The sequence below is a fragment of the Schistosoma mansoni genome (assembly GCF_000237925.1).
Source record: "Schistosoma mansoni, WGS project CABG00000000 data, chromosome 1 unplaced supercontig 0010, strain Puerto Rico, whole genome shotgun sequence".
NCBI classification, from domain to species: domain Eukaryota; kingdom Metazoa; phylum Platyhelminthes; class Trematoda; order Strigeidida; family Schistosomatidae; genus Schistosoma; species Schistosoma mansoni.
Window position 1 is genome coordinate 2,687,858 of NW_017385987.1, and position 16,741 is coordinate 2,704,598.

Consider the following 16,741-nt stretch of genomic DNA (forward strand, 5'->3'; position numbering starts at 1 on the left):
AAAAACACTAACAGATTTCTAAATAACACTTTATGAGAGAAAGTACCTGCGGTAATACTGAAAGCAAGTGACTTTATGTCAGGTCAAAGAAACATTTGTTCTGTTCCAAACATATATTTTTTGGTGACACACTATTTGGCAAATTTCAAGTACACTAATTATACTACTGAAACATATAAAAGTAGTAATTGTATAAAACTATGTATTGTAAAGTTTTCATATTTGCTAAACACTGTACTTTATCCTAGGGACTTTCCTCAGCAACATTCTCTTCAACTGCAACAGATAACAACAAACACTTTGTTTTGGATCCGAATCTCACTCAATACATTTTTGTAGATACAACCAAACAACTTGTACCCCATTACGAATATAACTTTAGGTCTTCAATAGAATTAATCCTCAAAAAGTGGAAGTTAATTCAAGATGATTCATCACAAATCTTGGCAGAAGGTGAGTTTTTATTTTTGTTTTATTAAAATAAAATAAAGTAGATAATTCCCAGTAAATTATTGCGACTTTATATATATATCGCAAAATTACTATAAATCTAAAAAAATGTATAGTAGATAAAGTTTTTAGTGCTTTTGACTGTTTATCTGATAATTCTAACTGAAAAGTTGCTTTCTGTACTAACGAATGTCTAGGAGGAAGTAAATTTCGTTTGTGCGACTTGGAAACAATCAGATCTGGATCGATTTTATATTTTGTAACTCTAATTTGGTTAAAAAGACTATCGTAACCACTAGTTAGTTTTGGACCTAGGCTGGGCGTTGGATGGTACACATCATCAAGATTCAATAGTTTTGTAGGCGACAAACCTTCAACAGTCGATATTTCAACTAAAGATATGCACTGCTGAGGAGTCCCATAATAGGACGAAACGGCCGTCCAGTGCTTCCAGGTTTTCGATGGTGGTCTAGCTTTGATTGACTCGTGATCTCAACTATATAAAGATCAAACCATTGAAGTGTTCATTCATCAACTTACTTTTAAAACTGATTTATATACTAATCAGCCTTTGAGTACTTCATGACATTATGATTTTTGTTCTGTAACCTGATTGAATCCGGCCGATTGAACAAAAGAATTAAATATTAAGCTAACCGAGGTAATAATAATTGATTCGTTCACTTCAGCCTATCACATCAATAAAATGAGAGCACTTATACTCCATTCTTTTATTATCATTATTCTTTTTCAGCTCCAATCCAAGTATGTGCATTTCTTTCCGGTGGAGATGAATCAACACTTAAGGCAATATATGGAACAATGAAAAATACGATTCCTGTTGTACTTCTTAAAGTTAGTGAATTATGTAAATAAGTAAACTATATCTAAATCAAATACTTTTCTACACACTATTCATTTTATGAATAACGTAATGTTTTTTGGTGAATATGTAACAAATCAAACCTTTTGTATATTTCTGGTTTACTATACAGTTAATAGACTTTTCACTAAAAAGTATTTCTAAGATTATGAATTTTTAAATGTACATTTAAGGATTGAAAAAAGTTTATTGATCATTATATTTTTTACTGATTTATTTCCACAGGAAACAGGCAGACTAGCAGATATTATAATTCAATGTATTGAAGACACTGAACTTGGGTCTAAAGCTACATATAAAAAATCAATCAGCGAAGGGTCAACTGGAACGGAAACATTTCAATTATCACCTGGAAAGTATGTTTTATTTTCAAAAGAACTGATTACACATACTTTTTAATTATAAGAAATAACATGTAATTTGAGATTCTACTTTAGAATTGAGATGTTGTACTATGAATGAAACCAACTTTGAGACATAAGCAAGGTGTATCACATAGCATTATAATTAATTTCAATTACCTTTTCTGTTCCAAAGAAATCATCATATATTTATGTTTCTTAATTCACATTTTCTGATTCAAGTTATTAAGAGTAGTTAATCTCCAATACATCCAATTTCTAGTTTCTTAACGTGCTGTCATAAATCTCAGGTTTAATAAGGACTAATGTGACTAAAACACTGTTCTCATGATGCCCTACTGATGTGTATCGTAATTTTGTAATAACCAAATTTAGTTTGAATAATGGAAGAAAAACTCAATACGTGAAAATTCCACGTTACTAATATGATTATCGGTATCACTGTGATAACTGAACATATAATCTCCTAACCATTATAAACTTTTTCTCTATTGTGTACTTATAACTAGACAGAGTAGATAAATAAATGAATGAATACAAATTTCAAAATCTATGATTTATTCTTGTGAACAATCGATAAATAACATTTAGGTTTTCAATGGTGGTCTAACTTAGAATGGCTCATGAATTCAACTGTTAAAATTACTACAATCTCCACAAATCCTCATTCTGATAATAATCATATGCTCACTAGTGATTGGCTTTAGGATATATTTCCTGGAGTTCTAGTAGAAAGCCATGGAGTGGAATGTAATACGTGATGGGTAGAGACAGGTATTTACCTCATACAAGTTAGACATTAGCACCGTTGAATGCCAGCTCAATGGTCTACAGGTTAAGTCTTTGCGCACAAGACCGGGGGTTCTGGGTTCCAGTCCCACATGTAGGGTCGTGGATGTTCACTGCTGAGGAGTCTCATACTAAGACGAACCGGCCTTTCAGTGCTTCTACTTTTCCATAGTGGTCTAGCTTCAATTGACTCATGATCTCAACTATTAAAATTACTACTATCTCCACAAATGCCCATCCTTTAAACAATATTTAGTTTGATAAAAAATTTAAGATAATCCAGAAAAATATATAGATAGATAATGTTCTCTTTGTTTTATAAACTCGCTTCTCTCTTGAAGCATAATGAAACATAGTACTAAAAGTTAATTAATTTATATGCTACTGAAAAACACAATGACAGCTAGATATATGTTTCATAGTTTAACGAGGTTAAACCACAAGTTAATATCAGTCAATCCCGACAAGGAAGTCTTTGTACTGATAATAAATAAAAATGTTCATTTATGATTTAACAATGATGTTAAATCCATTACATTTAGATTGTGCAGCGAATATAAGACCTATAAAGTAGTACCCAATAGAGATCTACAACTCTCAAATTTTCGATGGTTTCCTAGCCTATGAGCATACCATAAGTACTGCCTGGACATTGCCTTAATTCTCAGAACCTAAGTGGATAAGGTGATAGCATTGGAAGCGAAAGGTACTGGATTCGAGCCTCAGAGTAAACATCAACTCTGGGATCCAGGTGCATCCAGCTGAAGAGTCCCAAAAAGGACGAAACGTGCTTCCTGGATTCCACTGCTAGCCGCTATCCAACTTTGCTTATAATTATTAATATTCCTCACAGAATTATAACCAGTTATTTAGTTGTAACTAAGACATTCTAAGTTTATTAATATTTCTGCTGATTAAATTGCCCTTGATTTCAATATGTGTTTATAATTGCAGTATTAAACAAACTATGGAATATTATTGGGATAAAATTACACATCCAGAACTATCCGTATTGATGATTCAAGAAATTTTAGAGGAAACCTATCTATTTAGTATCTGTGAAGCAGAAAGTGAAGATGAACATGGTGAATTAGATTATCATCTTTTATCTTTAATAATGAATCCTTGTAAGTTTCTTCTTTAATTTATGTTAAATATTTCCTGGATAAGCTAAAGTCATGTGAATATTTCAGCTTGATACAGAGTATTAGTACTTGAGTATTTCGATATTTCTAATAATAACTCATTACTTTATACATAAATATTTATCGAAAATTAACAGACATATATTTTTTATGTTGTGCATAGCTACAGAATTTAAATGTACGTTTTACCCTACATCGACTCATCATCTCGATCCTTCTTCATCCGTACGGACATTTTCACATGTGCCCTTGGAACTTACCACTTACATATTTAAATGTTGGAGAGTTTTCAGTCGAATTATTCAGTCATTAACGCCACATTTTTTTCAACGATTGAAATGGCCAATGTCAGTAATAGTGATGTGAATTAATGCATAAGCGATACTCAAAACTTAACTGATCTACTGCTAACCAGTAACTTAAAAATAATCAACTTGGGAATGCAAGTAATATCAAGGAGTTCAGTAACTTAACGGAGATTGAAATATATTTAATCTTCAAAAAGAATAAGTGTGAAATACCAACGCTTGTAACTAACAATAAAAAGTGCTGGTAACTATTGAATGAAAAGAGTGTTTTCACTCCGTATAGAGTAGCCAATAGATTTCTATAGGGGATTTACAGATCTACACCTTCATATCATATAGCGAATGGGCGGATGATTTGTTTCATAGAAATTTCACTGATTTTGGGATGTTAATTTTTGATGCGTATTACGTATAGGTTGGTAAACGATAAGATTATTAAACAGTTTATAGTAGTATCAGGTTTTATAAAAAATTTTCTGGCTGAAGATTTGTTGGATGTTAATCTATAGTTTACTCGCAAATGGAGTAACATAGAAAACAAATGATACTGTCCCTAATTCAACAAACACTTTGGAATGACAAAAGTGCTAGATCCAATATTTTTGAAAATCACTCTTTATTCAATTTAAATGACTGATATCAAAACTTGACTACAATATCATTTAAACAGATATTATTAACACTAGATCAATGAATAGTCATAACAGTTAGTGCTAATTTCATTATAAATCGACTTTACTTGGAGAGCTAATTAAATCAAGTAATAATTAAGAGTTTTTTCTATACGACGGGATTTACTGCATAGTCAAAACTGTATATTCGATCATGATATCATTTAGAAAATAAGTCAAAATCTAATTTCAGTAAATATCCATTGTAATGTAAGAATAGGTCAATGTTATCAATACATAAGCGCTTTGATGTTACTGTAGTTTTATCTACTTAACTTTAAAAACTAGAACGCATGAAATACAACCAAGTTAGGAATAAAAAATCTGTATAGGAACGGTATTTTATTAAAGCAAAAAGATAGAACGTTAGTATCTGTACAAAAATCGATTATTATCTTTTGGTACCCAAGTAAATAGTATATTTATCACTGGAACTATGAGTAATCAGTTCATGTCTTGATAAAATTATCACTACCATCTTGAGAGAATTGTCTTAACAAGATAAAATCTTATCAGCTGTTTAAAATTCATTGATACTAGAAATGTAAAACTACAGGAAATTCAAAATTCTTGGAATTTTTCAGAAAATGTTTATTAAATAATATTTATGTTTTAGCCATAAAGGAGAATGAAAAACCAGATGAACTTAACGAAACCCTTCTTTCTATTGCTATTGCTCTAAATCGAAGTGATATTGCCAGAGATAAAGTATTTATGGAAGGAGTGAAATGGGATGTAAGTAAAATATCGTTTAAGAACTTCTAATAATGTATTTTAATCTCATAACACAAGTTATTAGTTTATATTGTAGGCTTATTAACAATGTGTTGAACGTTTGTGTGACAAGACAACTACAGTTTTATTATTTGTGTTAAATGATTTTCATAATGTTAATATTATTTGACTATGATAAACTGATTGAATTTTCCTCCTGATTATCAATCCATTAACTATAAACATGTTTTACCTGAAAGCCTTATTTCTGTTTATCTTTACAGCAAATATTGGTTATCAAAACTCTGAACTTTATAAAATGTATTCACTCTTTGCAACGAAACTCATTTTTAGTTATTTAACAAGTGAATACTCAAAATCAATTTAACTACTATCCATTTTTATGATCTGAGAGGGACTGATTAGGTTAAAATTAACTTCATTACTGATAGGAATCGATAAAAAACATCATTAGATTACTTTCGCGTACTTTTTTGAAACCTTTCATTCAAAGTAGATCAAAGATATGATTGTAGCGAATGAAAACACGACTGAAGACAAACTATCTCACTAAAATCTGATAATCATACAGTAAACAGTTAATTTGCAAAATAACAATCAATTGTCTGAATCTTGATTGTCCACTAGGTATATATCAGTCCATCTTCTCTGACCTCATTGTTCATGCATTTTCATACCGATTGCGCTTCGTTCCTGTTCTTTCCTTATCTATCTTCTGCAAAAATACATTCTATGCCTGCCATCACCATATACTACTTATGTGGATATAAATAACCCACACCACATGGTATTCAGTTACTAAAATGATTATTTCATCGTTTAGCCAACAGAAAATCGTTGATTAGCTTCATTATTTTATTCTTAATCAAGATTCAATACGAAAACAAACCTAATTCGTTTAAATTAATCGTGTTTCTAGATTAGTTCAAAATACAAAAGAATATACAACTATATACCATCTTAATTAATAACACAAGCAAAATTATGAATGGTAAATTATCATAGATAATTAACTAGAAGAAAAAACATCATTACATTTGGTAGCAGAAACATTAGATGTTCGATTAGTCGAAAATTTATTATATAGTTACAATGTTCTAAAGATAAAACTCAATTATGGTTTCCCCTAGATTCTTAAAAGTATCTTGTCAATTGTTGAGTAAACGATTATTATACATTTGAATATAGAAAATCCCACCTGGTAACTATCTTAAAACGTTTTAATGTTTTCATACATGTATCGACTTTTGTCTCCAATCAAATACTGTGTTTAAAATAACTTTCATGGACTAAAATTCGGTACGGAATTTCTATGAAACTATTCCTTTAAATCTCTACGAAAAAAAGCAAGTGGCTATCAGGACTCAGCAACTAGGTGGACGGCGCCATGGCGTTTGAAGCGAAAGGTACTGGGTTTGAGTCTTAGAGTGAATATGAACTCTGAGATGCAGGCGCATCCAGCTGACGAGCCCCAAATATGACGAAACGCTTGTCCCGGATTCCACTGCTGGCCACTATCCATCTTTGCTTACAATCATTCGGAATGTTTATTCATATTTGTGATTTATTTCAGGTTACTTTTAGTTTTTTTCACAAACATTAAATGATATTTACATAAATAAAAAAACCCCGAAATAATCACTTATCTAATTGTTTTTTTATTCTAGAATTCTAAATTAGTAAAACATATGAATGCATTATTATTATCAAATAAAGTACAGTTTATTTGTGTATTTATTGAGAAAGGATTTTTATTATCTAATTATTTAACTGCTGAAAGACTTCAACTACTTTATACCCAATCTATTCATTCAGATGTAAGTTGAAGAAAATTATTAACATCAGTGAAGATTTTAATTTAGTATGTTATAGAAAGGTTTCTATTATGAGTTATTTTGTCTACAATATTAAAGTCAGTCAGTCAGCTACTACGTAGAACCAGACACATACATGCATCGGTTCAAGTTACCATACCTCGTTAGCACAACAAGATTAAAACTAAAGTTATATGGATAAAATCGCAAGGATGTTTAAGATCTGGATAAATGGTATTATTCAGTTGTTTGAAGGATATGATTCGTTTATTTAAATTATTTTTGAATAATGTTACACTTTGTATTATCGGTTCATCATAAGCCCAATTATATAGAATTTCTTATTCTTGACTGAAAGGTGAGTTTATTAAGGCATCTTCCTAACTTAGCTAAATATATCAGAAATGTTTTAAAGTTATTAAGTATCGTTCCATGAACAAAGAGGAAGTCAAATCATGTTAAATAATTGGAACACTATCTTAACATGCATATTGAAATGGTATCATTTGAAAGATTGAAGTTTGACGGAAGAAGATTAGAAGTCATTAATTACACATGAGAAGTAACTTTTTTATCAGAAAGGAGTTTTGTGCGGATTATGATAATGTTTAATAGTTGATCTCATGAATGGATTGAAGCTAGACCACCTTGAAAAACCTGGACGGCCTTTTCATACAGTGCTTCCAGATTTTCCAAGGTGGTCCAGCATCAACCGATTCATGAACTCAACTACTGAAAATTAAATTCTGCCATTATCATATACCGAAATCGTACAATTTTCTAAATCTTGATACTAAACAAAAGTCAGATATCAATTACACTGGTTAATCATAGAAACTTAATATGTTTTGACATTGAATCGCTGATAATCGGGTATATTTTTAGCGAACGAGCACTCAGATGGGGATGACCAATTTATTTTTAATGCATAATCCCACGGTAGTTTATTAAAATGTGAAAATCATACATCAAATACATCATTTGCATATCTTTGAACTGTCTCTTACAAGCTTCAGTGTTCCTTCATTTTCGTTGTTATCTTGATTGCTTTAAGTTTCCATCTCTCTTCTCATCATATTTATTTCAATATGGAATTAACTGTAAACAAAATGGTAAAATAAAATATGGATCAGAACGAAATTGAGAGATATATTGTACAACTGGTTACTAGAAATGATATTATGGAAATTTAATTTGATATACAACACCGAAACAAGTAATGCATCATTCAAATAAGTTACCAGATTTGGAATAAGATTTCTGACGACTAAGACTGTATATTTTTGACCATAAAATAAATAGATTGAAACAATCACCTTCTAACTACTTACTATTTCTCTCTATTATATTTATTGTCCCTTTTGATAACTAATATAGTTGATACGTTGAATCATCTTTAAAAAAAGGACATTGATAACTAACAATTTCATTGGAATAATTATCGATAATAATCTTTTTTGTTATACACTACTTAGCATCCAGGAGAAGCTCTGATTAATGTGATTCGTGCATTTGTTAAAGTAAGATTTTCATTCATTATTATAATGCATAATGTTTACTACAGGTACAACAGTACTTGATGTAATAAGATAAACATACTAAATAAATATCACATTTTATTAACTTTTAGTAAATAAACCATCGGAAATTCTAATATTTTAAAGAATTATGGTTTATAGAAGTTTAACAATCACTTTAGGAATAAATTACATCACCAGTTGATTTCTGTTAGGGGATATCGATTACTGAAAAATCTAAAAAAAAATGATTTTAAACAATTGAGTAGTAATTTATTTGTTTACGATGGTTTGCCAGTTTATGTTAGTTCATTGAAAGGGAAAATGTACCCTCGAAATATACAAAAAAACGTATTAAAAATCAATTATTATTATCCACTATTGTTAAATGTTATTCAAAACCATTCTTAACGGACATATTGTATTTTAGGTTTAACACTACTCAATATAGTAATATCGTGTTATGGTATAAAATAAACCTTTTATTCACAATATCAAATAAGAATCCAATAAAAAGTAAATCAACAATAGCTGACTGTCTTATTTGTATGAAACTTAATCTGCCAATCTGAAATAAATAAAAATGTGTTAACATGATTGAAGGATTACTTCAGACCTAGTTTGAATACGAAAAAACACAGATTATATATATAAAACTATAAGTGACCTTGGTGCTCCATAAATTTTAGAAAATCCATCCAAGTTAGTAATCGGATACGAATTCAGATAATGATATGATAAGATACGCATATGAATATCAAATTTTGTAATTTTCAAAGGTGATCAATAAATAAATGAGTTGTAGGCATTTATTAGCCCAGTACAAATAATAACAATCCCTAATAGTTTAAATGAGCAATAACTGAATTCAAACAACAGTGATCTTACCAAGATTAGTGAAGCTAATTAATGTTAAACTTAAAAAACTCAGTGATTAATTACTTCGGAAATCACTTATATAGATGAAGTTCAGTATAGTATGTTAAAGTAACCAGTTCCTTAAAGAGTATCCTATTTAGACTAGGTTATCTTTCATTATGAATAAGTCAAGTGGAATTATTATTGTGTACTTAGTATCCAAGACTATTTGATTTATTCTTCTTTTAGTTTTCATCTCTTTAGATTATGGTGCCAGAAATGAATTCTCTGATAAACTGATATGATAATTATAAAAAATAGTTATCCATGTAATTATTCATTTCCCAATTAGTAGAGGAGTTTAACCTTATTGAAACATTTTATATATCCTCTACTGAATAACTTATTGGTTTTAGAAAATACTTATATACACAAATAAATATAAGTCATAATCTTTTTTTAAAAATTATATAGATACCAGATCAGATTAGTCTTTATTTGATCGGTCGTGCACTACGTGAACTTGTTGGTAGACAATATTGTCCGACTTATATGGCTCCACACTTTTTCTTGATAACAACTGGAGGTAAGTAGGAAATGTTAGTTTCTGTTTTTTGGTGGATATCTAGTTGTTTACAAAACTTTGTATTAGCTTAATTCCTTGTAAAGATGATTTGTGCCACTTATCTCCTGATGTATTTGACTAAAAAATAAACTTACTTTGATCGAGGAACATCAATACTTGAATATTTCTTATCAGGAATCGGAATATCATTGAACATCTAAAGTATTTATGAATGAAATCAATGTGGTAGTGATCAACAAATCGGTTTGTTTTTTAATCATTTATAACTAAAAATTACAACCAACTGTTAGAAAAGTAAGGTTCAGTTTAAAGACACATTAAAAATATATTCAATTAAAAGGGCAATATCAGAAATACTAATCAATATTAGTACTACAAAGACTGCTAAACTGTTATATTAGAAATATATCATCTAATAAAATTAATTTCCTTTATGACATTAGGACGTATTTAGCAAATAAGGTGGTCAAGTCGTTTTTATTCTTTTCACCAGTGGTGTATTTTTCTAGATTTAGCTGAATTCTAAATTGCTTGGATCACCTAAACTGATTTGAACGATTAGATGGGTGGATACTTACACAAAAAACACAATTTACTCTGATTAGCCCGCAATTGTTGTCAATATCGTGTGTTTTATTTTCTGTAATTATTTACAGCTGTCAGGTTATAATTCAGCCATCAGACTAAAAGACTTATCGTGGTGATCTAAATCTAGTTTTCACGTTAGTTGAAGCTCTTCCGCAGTGTGTACCTGAAATCATGAAAAGGCATGATTCTTTCAGTGGGATTCAAACTTTTAAATGATAAAATTAAGTCATCACTTAAAACTAAACAGCATAATAACAGCCACTGATAAATAGTCAACTAGTTATTTAATATCTCGTTCAATGAGGTCAATCATGAATTAAATCTTTCAATAAAAGTAATCTTTAACTCAGTCCCTAGATTGTGCTGCTCCAGACCCCATGATGAAAATCAACTTCCAAAATTTTGCAGGATCACTATGTTCATAAATGTCAACCTGGGAAAACCATTTACAGGATTGTTATTAACGATCTAATATGAAAATTTGAAAAAAATTGAATCACTGGTTATTTACAGTAAACAAACAACTTTATAGACTAAAGATTAAATACTTTCTCAACTAGCGGCCGTTTATCTGGATTAAAGTTCTATTTACCAAAGACATTTTGCATTACTTAAATCGAAAATAATAAAATAAAAATCTTTTAAGCAGATATTCATAGTTATCATTCACTGAATAAGAAAGAACAGTGAAAGCAATTAATTAATGGTAAAATGCTAATTATTTCATTAATTTTCCTTTACATGTTTCAAGTTTTTACCTTGAATTTCAGCACCAAAAGCACAAATATTTGAGAATCCTGCAACTGATTTATTTATTTGGGCTTTATTAACTGAACGAGCTAATTTAGCCGATTATTTTTGGACACAAGTTCAAGATCCACTTCCAGCAGCATTGTTTGCTGCTTTACTATTACGGCGTTTAGCAATGAATGCAACATCTTTAGTGACTAGAGAAGGAATGTTTCAATACTCAAGGTATAATTAATAGTTTTTGAAAGTCACCGAATACTAATTTCAGTATTATGACTGGTGTTTATAATTTACCTGTTATGTAGAAAAAAGACGACGATCTTACATCACAGATTAATTTAGTAAATCGTAACAACCATCCCAATACACTTCATTCCGTAATATATTGTAAATTATCATAACTATGAAAGCGACAGTCAAATATAAAGATTTTTTTGAACCTGATATATATTAATGTCTGTCAGCCTCAGTACATGGAATAGCATATAAAGAAGTTATTCTTATCAGTTTCAATAAAACTAACTTCGAAATTTATTTTCAGAATATAGAATAAGACGAGTTGTGTTGGTTAATTGTTTTATCATATTATTCATATATATATATATATATATATATATATATATATATATATATATATATTCATATATACTTTGAATTATGTAATGGTAAAAAGTGACAGTCCAAAATATAAAAACAAGAGATAAAACTCAGAAGATTATGTTATTTAACAGTTTTCTATATGATTGCTTTGTGTTAAGTGTTTTTGCGGAAACGACAAAGAGTAATTATTTACAAATCGCAATGAACTTCAAACAAAGTTAGACATATAGGCAAAGATGGATAGTGGCTAGCAGTGGAATCCAGGACGCGCGTTTCGTCCAATTTGTGTCTCGTCAGCTAAATGTACCTGCATCTCAGAGTCGATATTCACTCTGGATCTCGAAACCAGTTCCTTTAGCTTCAAACGCCATCGCGTTATCCACTCAGCTACTGAGTCCTGATAACCACTTGCTTGTGCAATAGGGTGAAGTTTAAATTCACTTAGTATTGTTTGTTTGAATCTTCCCATTGATGTTTAGGACTGCGATGGCGTTTGAAGCGAAAGGTACTGGGTTGGAGTCCTAGAGTGGACATCAACTCTGAGATGCAGGTGCATCCAGCTGACGAGTCCCAAATAGGACAACACGCGTGTCCTAGATTTCACTGCTAGCCACTGTCCATCTTTGCTCACAATGCTTGTGAATTAAGGCTATATGGAGGCAATACTCATAGTATGCACATATGCCAATAAGAGACTGATCAATTTCAATCCTAAACATCAATAGGAAGATTCAAACAAACAATACCATGTGAATTTAAAGTCAGACATAATTAGATGTAAGAATATACCTGTAAAAATCTTTAAAGATGAGAATAGATAGGTTGAACATATTCTTCTAAAATCTTTATCCGTAATTCTTGAAAGATATAATGAAAGTCGAAATTATTATGTATATACATAAAACTATAAAAACCTCTCCACAAAACCAACATTTAATCATGCTCAACTATTAGTACTATTCGTTTGGCATGAACGCCAGCTGTTTAGTGTAAAATAAAGGTGAATATAGTATAGAATAAAAGAAGATATTGATAAACAGTAAAAAATTATTTTTAAAAATGTTATGTCAAAACGTGTAAAAAGTTTTACTAATATCACGTCATTATATATGTAGTATAATATTCTGTATATTTCCAGGTACCCCTTCTATCACCATAGATTATTAAAAATATCTAGCAACAAAACAGTTGTCAAATACCTGATAATTTTTTTTATATTTCATTAAATTATATTTGTGATTACTAATCAATAGACCAAGATCGGATTGATCTGTATAGATGAAAGTTTTATTTTACTTTTATGTTTTTTAACAAATCATTTTTGAGAAAAGATTTTTTTGGGATCCGTTATTAAGTGATATAAGTTTCACAAATATTTAATGTTTACTTCAAAATGATGATTAAAAAAAATCATGTTTTAACAAGAAACCATGTGATCACAGTCAAGTAGATTAGAGAGATTTAAAATGAATACCTTCAAACTTTAGATTTCATTTTATGGCAAACGAGACTATTTTCCTAAATATCAATGAATGGTAGTTGCATAGTATTACAAAACCGATTGAAGTTAAAAATGTGAACCATCGAATTCTAATTCACAAACACTATGTTTGCTATTAGGTTTTGAGTCGCTAAAAGGATCATTAGTACTAACTGATAAGGGAGGTCTCACTAGGACAAAACAGCTATCCAATGCTCCCTCCCAGTTTTCAGTGCTTCTCCGTTTGATGTCCCTTTGTGATAAAACATGACTTCCATTGGTTACTATGTTTCCATATATTTCATTTCTTTTTCAGATCTTTTGAATCAAAAGCTTATAGTTTATTAACTGAATGTTATAATGACAATCAAAGTTTGTCATTTAAAACAATTATACTTGAAAGAAAATTATTCGGACGTATGTCATGTCTAATGCTAGCTGCAGAAGGAAAATCCATGAGTTTCATTTCACATCAGTGTTCTGAACAATATCTTGAACGTGTTTGGAATGGAATGATTGATCCAAGATCAGGAATGTTTCCGGTATAATATTCAAATAATTTTTTTCACATAATGTCCCAGTAGATGATTTAAAATACTGTTCATCATAATCAATAATTAATTGATGATTAATTTGCTATCAGTTGTAAGATCTGTGTATATTAGTGTAAGACCGTAGTGATAAGATTATTGAATTCCTTTTTCTATCAGTTAATTCTTCTCTACATGTTTGAATGTGAAAGAGATACATAAAGAACAAGGACTAATAATTCATCTTTAAATTTAGCGGGAATTCGATTTCATTTTCGGTAATTATCTTGGGAATACTTTTCGACTTCAAAAAAAACCGTGTATCTAAATTTACAACTTAAAACTTAGGGTCTGCCATATTCATAAACAACTACAGTTGTTATACTTCTTTAATGTGACATACAGTTAACACTGATTTATTACATAGAATAGTCAGTAACTTATCAGTAACTAAATAGAGCCATGGGAGCATAATAATTAGAATTCATTCATGATAGGCTCAAGAAAATGGTATCTATACTTTTATGTTGTAAGCAACGTTTAAGTTTAAATCATAAATAATTCAATGGTCATTCGTTAATAAACTGTAACTTTATACTAAACGAAGATTATTGTTAATTTCAAATGATAAGGCGCAGGTTTTGTCAATGAAACTAACAATACTGTTGGGTTTATTGTTATTTTTAATCCAAATTACAATTGCTTCATGTTGTAAATGAAAGAAAAAAATATATATCCTGGCAACTAAAATGACTTTAATTCTGAAACTTTAGCTAACACACAGATCATTCATAACATCTCGTTTATTCTTTCTTCAGTTTATTGTAGCGTTAATAATTGGAATAACCCTACCTCCATTAGTACCATTGTCGTTGAAATTCCAAGTCAAAGAAAATGAGGCTAGTAAATTTGAAATGGATAAAAAACCTAAAAAGCCATCAGATAGAAAAATGTCTATGGATGTAAGTTTCGATTAAAATGATCAAACGTGATAATTTTTACTTTCATTTTACTTCATGATGCATAATTTATGTGGATGATGACACAGTGTTCTGTAATAGGTTAGTCTGATTTTGATTCTCTGTTCAAACAATATGACCCAATAATCTGTGAAAGAATTGAGTGAACAGATAAAAAAAACTATGCGTAAAAATTAATTTTTCGATTTTTACAAGGTTATTTACACATGCTTTCTGCAACGTAATTGTTTATTATTGCTAACTGATATGTAACAATAGGACTTCATAACATTTGTTGGAGTTTCGTTCTCTGAACTGGATGGTTCAGTCGAGAAGCTTTCGTTGTCCCTATGCATAACATCATCAGCATAAACTCCATGTAGAAGTGAATTATTCGAATTTTTCGAGTTTTGTAAGTCAACCGCTTCATCCAAGATAAAGTGTTGAAATATCTCTATCTTACCAAACTTTGCCGCAAGTTTAGGTCTACAGTGTAGTTGCTTAACATCCCCTTTTTAAAAGCTCTCCTAGAAGTGACAATTATTCAAAGTATTAAACTTAGTATTATTCGCGAGTATCATCGATATTATACAAGAATAACACTTGTATTATTTAAATAAATGCTTTATAAATTAATTTATATGTTATTCAGAATATATTCCACTATGTGACTGATGATGAATAGAAATGGTTTATCAAAAATGTAACTATCTGTCCCCTTTTCTCTTTAGGCCAAAAGACCACCACATGAAACCTCGAAAAGGTGAGTCCCATATAATTTATTTGATTATAGTTTAATGAGTTGGACAACATTACATCAAGATTTGTACAAGATATCATTGTGCTCTTATAGTAGATTGTGCATTGTACGTTAACAAGCGCGAAATGTTCTAAACCAAAAGAAATCTAAAATATCTTTGTGCTAAATTGAACTTGTTGTTTAGAATGTCATTGATATGATTGTCATTTTAAATTCATAAGATGACCTAAGTTTGAGTGTTATCTGAACACGCGAATAACTTCATTGTTAGAACATTCTTCGATTTCAGACTGGAAACTAAGTAATTTTAGCTATGATGATTTGAGTTAATGGAAACGTACCGATGATTCAAATCCAATAATCTTTTGCTTTAGTAGAAATATTCAATAAACGCTTGAGAATTGTATTTTCTAAACTAACCAACCATATATTTTATTTATCTTTCCAGTGCCCAAAATTCATTATCATTATATTTTCGAAAGCTTCAAGGATTTTATTTATCGCCTTGTGTACGATTTTCATATACAACAGTAAGAAAACTATTCATTATATATATATATATATATATATATATTTATCTTGATGCATTATCTGGCTAATTTTTTTATTTTATAACCAGGTGATCATCGAATGTTATTTAATGAAACTAAAGCTCATTTGTTAATGAAACAGAGTTCAACAATTTGATTACACGATTGAATCCAAATCAAAATGTTTTGGCTTTCATAGATGAATAGTATCTTCAGCCTTTGAATAATGTATCTAACTTAACAATTATAAGCAAAGATGGATAGTGGCTAGCAGTGAAATACAGGACTCGCGTTTCGTCCTATTTGGGACTCGTCAGCTGGATGTACCTGCATCTCAGAGTTGATGTTCACTCTGGGACTCAAACCCAGCACTTTTCTCTTCAAACGCCATCGAATTATCCACTCAGCTACTGATTCCTGATAGCC

At 30.0% G+C, this 16,741-nt stretch overlaps 1 protein-coding gene across 1 annotated transcript in view; it reads left to right on the top strand.

Annotated features, from left to right (window-relative positions):
• Smp_000050 (transient receptor potential cation channel,putative) overlaps positions 1-16,741 on the top strand; it is a gene marked incomplete at both ends in the record, with an annotated part of 59,472 nt that overhangs the window by 17,040 nt on the left and 25,691 nt on the right. Inside the window, 8 exons of the mRNA XM_018792010.1 lie at positions 1,559-1,689; positions 3,439-3,611; positions 5,225-5,343; positions 7,011-7,160; positions 10,007-10,118; positions 11,477-11,681; positions 13,853-14,078; positions 14,885-15,028. Of these exons, the coding sequence (XP_018644913.1) occupies positions 1,559-1,689; positions 3,439-3,611; positions 5,225-5,343; positions 7,011-7,160; positions 10,007-10,118; positions 11,477-11,681; positions 13,853-14,078; positions 14,885-15,028 (1,260 nt within the window). The remainder of the gene's footprint in view (positions 1-1,558; positions 1,690-3,438; positions 3,612-5,224; positions 5,344-7,010; positions 7,161-10,006; positions 10,119-11,476; positions 11,682-13,852; positions 14,079-14,884; positions 15,029-16,741) is intronic.